Genomic DNA, 11644 nt, shown 5'->3' on the forward strand with positions numbered 1-11644 from the left:
GCAGAACTGTGAGGTGCAGAGTAATGACTGAGTACCAAAATGAGAGGGGAAAAATTAGAATGTTATGCTTATTGCCAGTAGATATTTTAGTGTGGTTTGGATGTTTGCAAAAGGGATATGTAACACATAGGGAAAACCACACACTTTTTAGCCTATTCTTGACTATCAGACAGAAGATACTCTATTTGTGTACTCTGCTCTCCAGCACCTTAATGCTAAAACAAATTTCCTGGTTCAAAGGAAAAATGATCCTTCCACTCTTTTCCTTCAAAATGTGAACTGCTGCAGGCCAGGCCACTTCATCAGCAGCAAAAGCAGTGTCTGTTTCTCACCACTGTGGCCTTATTAATCTCAGACATATTAGCACACTCTTGGGATTCCTTGTAGCAGTGTTTGTCCCTGCTTAATTTTTCAACCAATTAAGATAAAACCAGACATTACAGACTTTTCCGAGGAGAGATTATGCTGGTAATTTTGGTTTCCACATATGACAGCAAATGTCCTGTTTGCAGCACTACATACATAACATACGTTAGCTTTACACAGGCCAAGCTACTCACAATTCAAATGACTTCCTACTTATCTTTTTAAAATGGGTAGTAAATGTATTGAATCAGTGTGTTCTGTGAATTCCAAGCACTGCCTGCGATGTCTACAAAGATGACAAAACAGTGATAGATGGGGACTGTTGGGAAGGATTGAGACTTGTTTCTAGTCCATCTGAGATTTAAAACAGCTCACGCAAATGTACAGTAGCACTTTTCAGCTAGTGATACATGAAAATTGATTATGTGTGAAAATACATTGTTTCCAAAATCTGCAAACACCTAAATAATGAGACAAAATTCAAATGGACATAAATTCCAGTGTGTGAAAAAGACTTTTATTTAGCATTGGATTAAAGAAAAACCCAAACACAATATTTAACAAGGTCTGAAGGTATCTCATATCTCCTAGGTCAAGACATGCTATTTTTTTAAATCAAAGAGCAATATTTCACATCTGTCATCTTTGTTATACTTCATTGCTAAGATGAAAAAGGTCCTAAACTGAACCTCCCCTGTAATTCAATTCTTAGCAAGCAGAGACTTGTTTTGTTGCAGCAAAATATATTTTTACAATACCTTGCAGAACTATAACTCTGTCCTAAGTCACTTGGCACTATTTACCTCTTCACATCCTTACCACAGGCACAATTACGTTCCTGAGGGGTCATTTCCAGAATGTCCAAGTGATTTCGCACAGCCTTAACCCTGCTTATTCACCCACCGGGGTTTTGCCTAACACAGCCGTGTGGCCTCACGGGCCAGTTCCCAGAGCAGTACTTTGAGAACAATTCCTCCTCCGGCTCTGCCTCTGGATGCTTTTCTCCCCCCGCACAAGCCTTCTTTTCCTCACCGCTTTCCAGCACTCTCTGTTGCGGCCACCGACAACCACCTCGCCCCCATCTGGTTTGGGGGATATATCCCCACATCCCTCAGGCTTCCTGCAGCGCCTGAGGGATCCCACAACCTCCTCCTCCCACCGGGGGCTCCCCACTGAGCGTGTCTGTATCCCCCAGCCCCGTGAGTTCTCTTTGAGCATTGTGAGAAGTACGAGTGTGATTTGTGTCGGTAAAACCGAATGGGTTATTGGGGCTCCTATAGAGACATGAGAAAAAAACATATGGCCAGCCAATTAAACAAAAAATTCAACTTACACCCACATGGAGGGATAAACAGGATAGTGTTAAATCACTTTATCTCCTATAACTTTGTCAAGGACCACGTGAATTATAACAGGAAGGTTGAAGAGATAAAACTTTCCCACATCTAAGGTGAACAGAATTTATGGTGGGGTTATCGCTGGGGTTGTAAGAGGGACTTAGCTATAGCAGTATATGTTAAACTGCTTAACAATGTACTTAAAATGTTTATGCATCAGTCGAAAGAATATGTATGTAGAGACTAAATGAATGTTGGTTACACTGTGTTCAGTGTGCGATGGTGAGCAATGCTTGAGTCCGTTGCACCCATCATGCTGAAATTGCTTTTATCATAAAATAAACTTTACTTAAAACCCTATGACGTTGAGATTACGTTTCTCACAGCGTTACCAAGGAGGCTCGGCCACGCCGCGGGAGACGGGTCTTTCTCGGCCTCCGGGAGACGAGCCGTCCCAGTCTCCCAGTTCCCGCCCGCGCCCGGCGGAGGCGCGCGCCCAGGCGCGGGAACGGGGGCGTGGGGAGGTGGGCGGGAAGAGAGAGCCCCGCGCCCCGCCCCGCCCCGCCCCTCTCGTGCCCGCGCGCGCGCGCGCCCCCCGCGCCGTGACCCATTTCGCCGAACAAAGGGATCCTCGCTGGAATCTCGCTCGGCGCCGGGACCTAAAATGGCGCCGGCGCGGCCGCCCCCGCCCCTTCCGCGGGCGCCATAGAGACGGGCCGGGCGGAGCGGCCACCCCTCGGTGCCGCTCTCGCGGCGCTGCCCCGGCTCTGTGGTGCGGGCGCTGCCGCAGCATGGCGGGCGAGGGCGACTCTGAGCCGGGGAAGGTAATGGGGAGCGGGGCGGGCAGCCAGGGCCGAGCGGGAGCAGGAGCAGGAGGAGGAGCTGCGCGGCCACCCGTGAGCCCCGCGCTGGGCACACGGGAGGTTATTGCAGAGCGGCCGTGACCCGCACACCCGCTGCTTTACCTCCAGAGGAAATAATTAGGGAACAATACACGGAAACGCACAGCAAAACTGAGACTGTGCAGGGCCAAGTGGGTGGGGGTGGGGGTGTCTGTAGTGTTTGCTTTCCCCCGGCCCCCGCCCTGGAACACCCTCCCCTCTGCAGGGGCCAAGCTCCGTCGTGACCCGTGTTAGAGACATAACAAATGATTTCCAGTTCAGCAACAGGTGAAACGCTATTTTAAAAGGGTGCATCATGCTGCAGGGATACCTCCTCGGCCAACAACAGCAGCATATCAAGTGATTTCTTCCATGTGGGAGTACTTTAAGTTACTCATTAGGAGATTTGGCCAACATAGACCGCATCCTTTCTGTCTCGCTTGTACGCAGAGATTATGTGGAAGCAGCTGATAGTTGTCCATAGGGAACAGGATAAAACTAACGGTGGGGATTTCCATCCTTGCACACAAATCCAGCTGCTGTCAGGCCCTTGCCATCCCTGTTACTGCAGCCTCACAATGACTTGTCTCGGAGTTGCCAGCCCTCCACCAGCAGTAGTCCTCCAAAAATCTGCTCTGGCCAAGTGGAATACCTTTTCAAAAATAAACCGCTCATCTTTGATGAATTTAGATGCAGTTGCACACGTGGCACTTAATGCTCTGAGGGTTTCAACACCACAGAACAAAGATGTGTTCTCACACTGTCCCTGACAGAAGAATTGGTAGCAGAAGGAAGTGCAGATGTTACTGTGGTGCAGCCACCTTGGCCCGGACCCAGGACATCCTGAGACTTTTGGGTTTTAGGCAGTTTCTCACTCCTGCCTGTGGTACCAGCTTTGCATTTGCTACCTGAAGGGAAGTTCTAGCCAGGTGGGGGTTGGTCTCTTCTCCCAGGCAGTCAGCAATAGGACAAGGAGGCACAGGCTCAAGCTCTGCCAGGGGAAATTTAAGTTGGAGATCAGAAAAAAATTCTTTCCAGAGAGAGTAATCAGGCATTGGAATGGGCTGCCCAGAGAGGTGGTGGATTCACCATCCCTGGAGATTTTTAAACTGAGATTGGACGTGGCACTGAGTGCCATGATCTGGTAAATGGACTGGAGTTGGACCAAGGGTTGGCCTTGATGATCTCAGAGGTCTTTTCTAACCCAATCGATTCTATGATTTGCACGGGTGTTTGTCAGGTGGGAAATAGGAGGTGCATGCAGAAGCCAGACTGGGCATCTCTGGTATGAAAAACATATTTTTTACTTCATGGTTGACTTTATGGATGCCACATGTAATTGCCATTGAATTAAATAAAAGGATAGTTTATAGATAGGAGACAGTGTATGTAATAGTTTGATTTTTTTACCAGTAGGCTTATAAAAAGAATTACTTGCTATGCATAGAGTGCCCAGCCTGTGTCTGTACATAGGGTAAAAATTACTGGTTTATAAGTGTTTTCATTCAGCATTCAGTATGTGGTTCTCTATTACATGCTCATTCTCTAGTAATTTCACCTTTTCTAAAGTACATTTGCCTTTTCAGATACTAAAATTACATGGCAGAGCTAACTGGGTACTTGATTGTAACTTTACTTGTTTCTTGGGATGTAACAAAAATCCTGGATTCTTAAGGGTTTCCTCCCTTCCTTTTTTGGGGAATATAAAGGAAAAAAATGAAGTAGTCATTTTATAATATTCAGTAGAAAGGATGGATCAACAGGTTTGTACAAAATTATTTTGTGTAAATTAGTAGGTACCTCTTCCAAAGCCATTCCTGATACAGCTGTGCCTGTTCACTTTTCCTCAGCTATAACCCTGCAAGCAGTAAATCCTCGAGTGGTTGTGTTTGACTGCTGAGGTAACAAGTCAGTTTTACAATGGAGTTGGCATCACAGACTTCCACAAAAGTGATTTTTTTTAAATTATGGTGTTTTGTTTTGGTTTTTTTTTTGCCTTACAGTCCTTCAAACTCCTGGGATTTCTTGATGTTCAAAGTGTCCCTTGTGCACGAGAGTCAGTGCTCTATGGCTCCCTGGGGTCTTTGGTTGTGGGTCTTGGACATTTTTTAGCAACTAGTAAGTACTTATTCCTTCTGGTTATGTATTTATTTGCAAGGAAGAAAAATCCTATTTGCTGTTAGGTGTTACTAATATTGAGAAGTCATCCAAGGCTATTTTTCTCTAACTTTCTGGAGGATTTTCGTTTTATTTTTTTCAGGTAGAGTTAGAAGATCTTGTGACTTTGCAGTTGGTGGCTTTATTTGCACAATGTTAGGATACTGGTATGTAAAATGCTTCTTCAGTTTTGAGGGGCCTGTGTTGGCTGAGTTGTACAACATGATCCCTGTTTCAGTTTTCAGAAACAGTGTCTCACACTGCTTTCCAAACTCCATTAAAAAACTTACCTAGCAAAGCATCTTCTTCCATAAAATATTCCTCTTTTTAAAAGAAAAATAGTTCCATGTGATTGAATTTTTATGTTTATATATTTTTATAAAACTTCCTATTGTTTCTTTAATCCTGAGATACCAAGCCACACAGTTATTTCCATTTTTCTTAATTCTTTCTGTTTTCCCTTTGCATGCCCTGTCCCTCTGTCTTAATTCCAAAGGCAGCCTGCTGAATTTTATTAGCATTTTCCTATGTGGTTGCAACTTTTCAACAGGCTGAATAGTGATTTGATACTGACACTCATATAAAGCAGGGAATTACATTTTGTTTTCATTCCCTCCTCTAGGGTTTACTGCAGATACAATTTGGCCCAACAAAGGATCCGGCAAAGAATGCTTAAAGAAGGAATGAGAAACAAAATGTTATTTGAAGGCAGTTATCTTGATCCAGAAAAAAACCAAACTGGCAATGAAAGAAGCGATTCATAGGCTGCTGTGGAGGAGCTGTGGTCTAATACAGCTTTGAGAGAAGGTGGACCAAAAATGTCAGTCTGCCTTGTGAATGTGTGAGGTGTCTAAAACTGATAAATCATGGTTTTCCTGGCAAGAAATTCATAGTGAATCTGTTAAGTCTGTACAAGCCTTGCTTTGGGGTGTGTGTGTGTGTGTGTGTGTGTGTGTGTGTGTGTGTGTGTGTGTGTGTGTGTGTGTGTGTGACTGTGCACACAGTTGGGAATGACCTGTTGAACATCTAGGAACTGGTGGGTTCCATTACAGGGTCTCAGGAATAATGACAGTGATTTGGGACTGCTTTAACTTTCATTATGAACAGAGTGGTTCATTTTAGCAAAGTTGTAAATAGATCTCACTGAAATACAGGGAAATATTTTCATCAGCTTTTGAGTTAAATGTTGTGCTACTGTTAACAGTACTGTTTGTGAAACATGAATATTTAAATAGTAGGTGAAGGCTTTGCTTGTGCAAGATGAGTGAGATCAGTAGCCTTTGTAAGATTTCAGCTGCAGGATAACCAGATAACTTACATACACTGTGAAGTTGAAGTATTTCCATCTTTGTTCTGGCTGTATGAAACTAAGAATAAAATCACACTTCAGATGCAATTTAAACCATGTCAGTAACTAATTCTTTTCTTGATTAAAACTCTTGCTATTTAAGACACCTCTCTACAATTTTTGGAATAATAATTTACATTATTTGTAAGTAGCAATGGTCATTAGTTTGTCCTTTTGTGTTTTTTTTAAAGTCATGTTTTACTTAACTATTTCACTGTACATTTTGCAGTTAAAAGAAAGATCACTATATCATTTCAAGGACACCATCATATTTGGAAATACAGTGTTAGGTCTAATTGAATATTGTTAAAAATATGTATTTATTTTTTCATAAATTATTTGTGGTCTGTTATGCTGTAAGCACTTTTTGGTCTAAAGGCAAAAATAGTTTTTTCCCCCCATCCTGTACTTAGTCCGAGAGAGTTTGTGATCTGTTGTTAACTCAGGTTGGTGGGGGAAGGTTTGGGAATCCAGATGTAAACAACAGTATTCCTCTACTTATTTATTTTTGAGAGCACTAAACAAACATGTTATTTACTCTGAGAAACTTTTACTCTCTGTGGATTAGCCTCATACAAGAAGAAAACAAACCTGCATACTCCAATTCCTTTCCCCACCTCCCAAGTTTCTATTTTTTCTTCTGGAGTTAAAGATAAATTTTATTGAGGACATGAATTTCAATATTTTATATTAAAAGTCTTCAGAAGACTTGAGTTTGTGCAATGAAACAGTTCCTGTGCTCACTGCAAAATCTGAACTCAGAAGTTAGCTGGTAGCTCGTTCAGAAGAGAGAAGTGTTTCCCCTGGTTCTGTGCTGGGCAAGGGGCCAAGGGGGAGGGAGGCTCCTTCCCTGTGGAGTGGGAGGTGTTGCTTCACAAAGCCCTGAGAGCAGCAGTGGGAAACTGCGCGAGCCATGAAGCAGCTCTTGGCAAGGTCTAGTTTAATACATGGGTGAGTTCTTTCTTATCTGCCCTAAGAAAAGAAAGTGCAACCTAGGCAGGGAGTCTTTTGGCTGCAAGGTCATAGTTCAGTTTAGGGGAGTTCAGGCAACAAAAGCACAGGGATGAAAATTTATTCTTTGGCAAAAGAACAGTTGTAGAGAAAGAAGAGAATGGTGTTCTGTGCTGATGGGAAAGGATGCATAATGTCATCCTTCAAAACACGCAAGTATTGTGATGGATGAGGAAAAAGAAGCAGAAATATGAGACTATAAATCAAAAAAATCTGAGGAAGCATTAAATCCTCTCTGGTGTTAATTGGTGTTGGTTTAAGTTACTGCATTTAAGGATATTAATGGCAGCTTAACTACAGTATTAACAATTCTGGCCAATAACTGAAATGCTAGATGTATCTGTGCTGTGTAGATAACCAATCTGATACTTCTGATTCACTGTGCAGAATGTAAAATGAGCATGCCAGATGTTAACAGAGAAGTGAGGAAATAGGCAATATGCAGAGGCAGCCTGGCCAACACATTTGAGCTTCACAATCTACGAAAACTCGAGGTGGGATTGAGCTAACCAGGTCGGGGGTTTTGCTGAATGGGACATGGCAGGGATTTAAGACAAGGAAGCTCTGAGAAGGACTCAGCTGATGTGAAACGGGGTCCTGCAACAGCAGAGAAGAATGCTTATAGCTAAACATGCAGGGAAGATGTCCGGCATAATTCCTGGAAGCAGGTCTGCTTCCGTGCCAGCTATGGGAAGTTAATTGGAAGTGACCGATGGGTTAACACAGTGAAAGGGTGAGGGACAGAATAAAACAATCTGAAAGCTATTAGTTGTCATAAATTAGAGACATTGACAAGCAAATTTTGCATTAACTAAATAGAAGTAATGTTAACATTTGAAAACAATTACATAACTATTTTTTAAAAATTAGTGAACTGTATCCCTACTTATCCCTTATTGCTAATTTCAAATCTAAGTCATTGGTGGAAATACATAGCACACCTCTGTATTTTATTTTCAGACTTGATCTAACTATTGCTGCTAACAACAGATGTGATAGTTTTTGCTTGCTTGAGGTTCAAAATATTCCTTAAATTAACACTTACCAGACAATTACTAGAAAGGAAGAGAAACAGTAATTTTGTAGACACCTAGTTTTCAGCCCTCTGAATGGGCTGTAAGGAGGGAGAGAAGGAAGTAAAGCAACTTGAGACTGTAGAGCTGTTAAAATCCTGTTTATTTTGCTGGCAGTTACGTCAGTTGGACGCTGAACAGTGACTGAGAAGCACACTTAGTTTTTATCCCTGAAATTAGTAAAATCCTTCCCTAAAGCAACCTGAAACACCAGCAAACTAAAGAGACCGGTTTATGGCCGCCATAGCACCTCCACACCTTTCCCTTCCTATTCTTGCAGTAGTGACACTCCTGGGAAAAGGTGTGTGCCAGGCTCCTCCGGAAGAGCGCAGCCTCGGCACTCCAGACAGCGACCAGAGGGCACTTGGGCAAGGGCACCCAAGGGCACTATGCGTTCTCCAGGCCCTTCAGGAAGGGAGTCGCTGTCGAGGCAACAGGCTGAAATGTGGTGATCTAAGGTTAATTGCAGCTCCATCGCCAGAGATGCAAGTGATCAGACTGACTCTGCTCTTCAGAGCCTCTCACTGAAACAAAGGTCTTGCTTCAGCCATCGACAGTTGCAAGAGGTTCAAAATGCAGGACCTCTTTTGAAGGTGGCAGCAGACGCAATTACAGCTCATTACATCCCAAATTCCTAATTTACGTCTTTAGCAGAGATTTTGGGGAGATGTTGGCCCTTGCTGCACTTTGCAGGCTTCCAGGCTATTCTGCACATGTCACAGCCCACCCCAAGCCCTTAAGTGCTGCAAAGGAAAGGTCATCTCCTGTCACTGAGTCTGGCTTTTGGTAGATTTGTTTTTTTTCTTTTTTAAGGCCTGGAGGAAGCACGTTTGTTTTTTCTGGTGTAAGCGACTCAGGTAACAATGAAGTACTGTGTGAATTCAGTTGTAATGAACTCCCAAGTGAAAGATTTTCTCCAGCTTAGTAGACTAATTCCCCTATTACTCTCATTCCTGTCCAGGAATTTAGCTCAAGAATGAACAGTTACCAGTAAAAGTTGTTTGCTTTGTTCCATTTCAAGTTTCAAACAAATACGTTGTTCTTGCCTTGGAAAACTGATCAAACCAAAAGTTTCACAGCACATTCAAGTGATCAATTCCAGAAGATGATCCTTTGATGATTTCTTTTATCCCTAATTGAAGTACCAATAATTAATTAAATATCAGAAATGGAGCTGAGTGTTAATTATTGTGATTCAAGGCCTTGGAACATGTATCCTTCTTACACTTAAAATGAAAATATTGCACTATAAGCAAGTACAGCTGCTAAACCTTCCGATGGAGGTGGAGCAGCAGGCTGGTGAGGGGTAGAACTTTGGATGGGACAGTCTGAGGAATACTCAGACCTTTGTTCGTGGCTAACAGCACCCTAAGACTATTTGTAGGCCCCCACTTTTTCATGCACTCTTGGTTTTTTCTCTGCTTAGGTTCATAGTTTGCCTGAGAGTCATCCAGCAGCAGGTCTGCCTGTTCCTGCGGGAATAGGTCACGGCATCCTTATGTCTGCTTGTTTTAAAGATTAAGAGCAGTTTGTTCTGAGGCTATTTTAATCCTTCCAGCTTCTGTCATCTATCATGAGCAAGGCTGCGTCAGAACCCTCAACTTTCCTGAACATGCCAGGAGCCCACTGGCAGTACCTAAAATGTACTGTGGGAATGGACAATTACCACTGCAGGGATCCTTTTCTTTACACTGGCCAAATCTCAGGAAATATCCAACCTGTGTATTGTGGTGATCTGTTTAACAGAACCAAAGGTTCCCCCTCTTCCTGCTCTGCAGAGAAAGAAAGACATGCTTTGCATATTTTTAAAACTCCTTGGTTTTTTTGTCAAATACTGTAACAAAGAGCAGCAGGTGTGCTCTCCACCAATGCAAGTTTTCTCCCTGGACAGCAGATCCTCATCTTCTATTGATGGTAGATGGCTTGTGATCAGATCTGATGGTCATGGTGTGCATTTATCCATGACACAGCTTGGCCTTCAGTCCTGCATATAGGTATGTGACAGGTCTTTGGAGTTCACTTGTGAGCTTTAAAACTCTGGCTGATATTCCTGCTTTCTGTCATCCAGGTCAATGGTTCTTGCCACCTTTACCTTTGCCAAGTGGCAAAGCACAGTGAGAAAAATCTACCTCCACCACCTCATCACTGTGACACTGCACCGATGCTGTGGAAACAGGATGAGAGATCCACACAGCCCTTCTGCCCATTGCTACTTGTTCTGAACAAATTTGCAGTCAGGGTGCCCACAATCCCCACCATCAGAACATTTAGGGTATGTTACATATCTGATTAAAGGAAAGCTAACATCCCCTTCCCTGTCAGAAGGCATTCAGGCTTAGGCTGAGATAGTAGCAATATCACTAAAGATGAAAAGCCAATAACAGGTTTATTACTGGGCAGATACATCACCACAAATGGCTGTTGCAGAAATCCTTCACAGAGCAAATATAGAGAAAAAAAACCATCAAAAAACAAACGGCCAACATCCTGTTCATCAAAATGGAGGGGATAATACCCTGTTCAGATCCCCAAAGAAATCTGGAACTACCAGTGATTGTTACATGTCGTGCTTATAATGCTTTCATCCAAGATTTAAAGCCCTTGAGGGTTGCCCTGAGGCTGCACTGGGAGGCCATGACAGAACTTGTTTGACTCAGTTTCTTAGCTCTGATAGTAGTATCTCAGTGTCATTTAACTGCCTACTAAGACTCTCAGATGGATAAAAAAAGCAAAAGCTCAGCTTTTTCTTCCTTCACCTCAAAAAGTCTCCTTGAACCACTACTGTAGAGGGCATCTTACCTCCTGCTAACAAGCACAACAGTCCTCTCCTTCCCAAAAGACAGCCAGCATTCATTTCTACTCACCATTTTCTGTGTCACCATTCATTCTACTGGGGACACCACACCTCAATCCATGGCTCTCTGTCACCCACACCTGCACTCTCGAGATCTAAGAGATGTATCTTGAGAGCATCTAAGTGGGTCACAGAGTGGCCACCTACCAGATGGTCAGGAAGCTGCTCCCTCAGAGCAAGTTCCAGCAGAGCAAAGGATGGTATGACAGCGAACCAGACAAAATTTGGAGAAGTTCAGTTGTTCATACAGCAACAACACTGTCCATCTACTGTGGCCTCCAGTGGGATTCACACCAATTGGAACACTTAAGATACAGCCACCACTGAAGGAGGAGCCCATGCACTCCACTCCCTCCCTTCCCCCATCAGACCTTCAGTTGCTTTCAGCAGTGTAATTTTCATGGGTTTTTTCTGGAACTAGAGAAGAATACTTGTACTTGGTATATAATGCACCTTTCAAAGCAGTAAGTACCTATAAATGCAAAATCACTTCTGAAAAATTCTCTTCTTTGTCTGCACTAGGATCTGCTGAAAGAAACAGTTGGAGTGTCTTGTTTCCTTTCCACAGGTGTTTTCTTAAAGGAAAAAATAAAAAAGGACTAAAAGGACTGACTGGC

General features: G+C 43.2%; 1 protein-coding gene across 1 annotated transcript; it reads left to right on the top strand.

Moving 5' to 3' along the window:
* The first annotated feature begins 2293 nt into the window (after nt 1-2293).
* Nucleotides 2294-6427, top strand: COX20 (cytochrome c oxidase assembly factor COX20). Its single transcript, XM_071548003.1, has 4 exons — nt 2294-2527; nt 4588-4702; nt 4845-4908; nt 5364-6427. Exons 1-4 carry the CDS (start codon nt 2495-2497, stop codon nt 5503-5505), a joined length of 354 nt encoding a protein of 117 aa, XP_071404104.1. The 5' UTR covers nt 2294-2494; the 3' UTR covers nt 5506-6427.
* Nucleotides 6428-11644: the final 5217 nt, after the last annotated feature.

The sequence above is a fragment of the Pithys albifrons genome, chromosome 2, assembly GCF_047495875.1.
Source record: "Pithys albifrons albifrons isolate INPA30051 chromosome 2, PitAlb_v1, whole genome shotgun sequence".
Classification (NCBI taxonomy): Eukaryota; Metazoa; Chordata; class Aves; order Passeriformes; family Thamnophilidae; genus Pithys; species Pithys albifrons.

What these genes read in the sequence shown, in the direction of transcription:
- COX20 (XM_071548003.1), top strand. Translation starts at nt 2,495, where the DNA reads ATGGCGGGCGAGGGCGACTCTGAGCCGGGGAAG. An exon ending in TGGACATTTTTTAGCAACTA is followed by an intron (nt 4,703 to 4,844) that starts GTAAGTACTTAT and finishes TATTTTTTTCAG; the next exon opens with GTAGAGTTAGAAGATCTTGT. An exon ending in TGCACAATGTTAGGATACTG is followed by an intron (nt 4,909 to 5,363) that starts GTATGTAAAATG and finishes TCCCTCCTCTAG; the next exon opens with GGTTTACTGCAGATACAATT.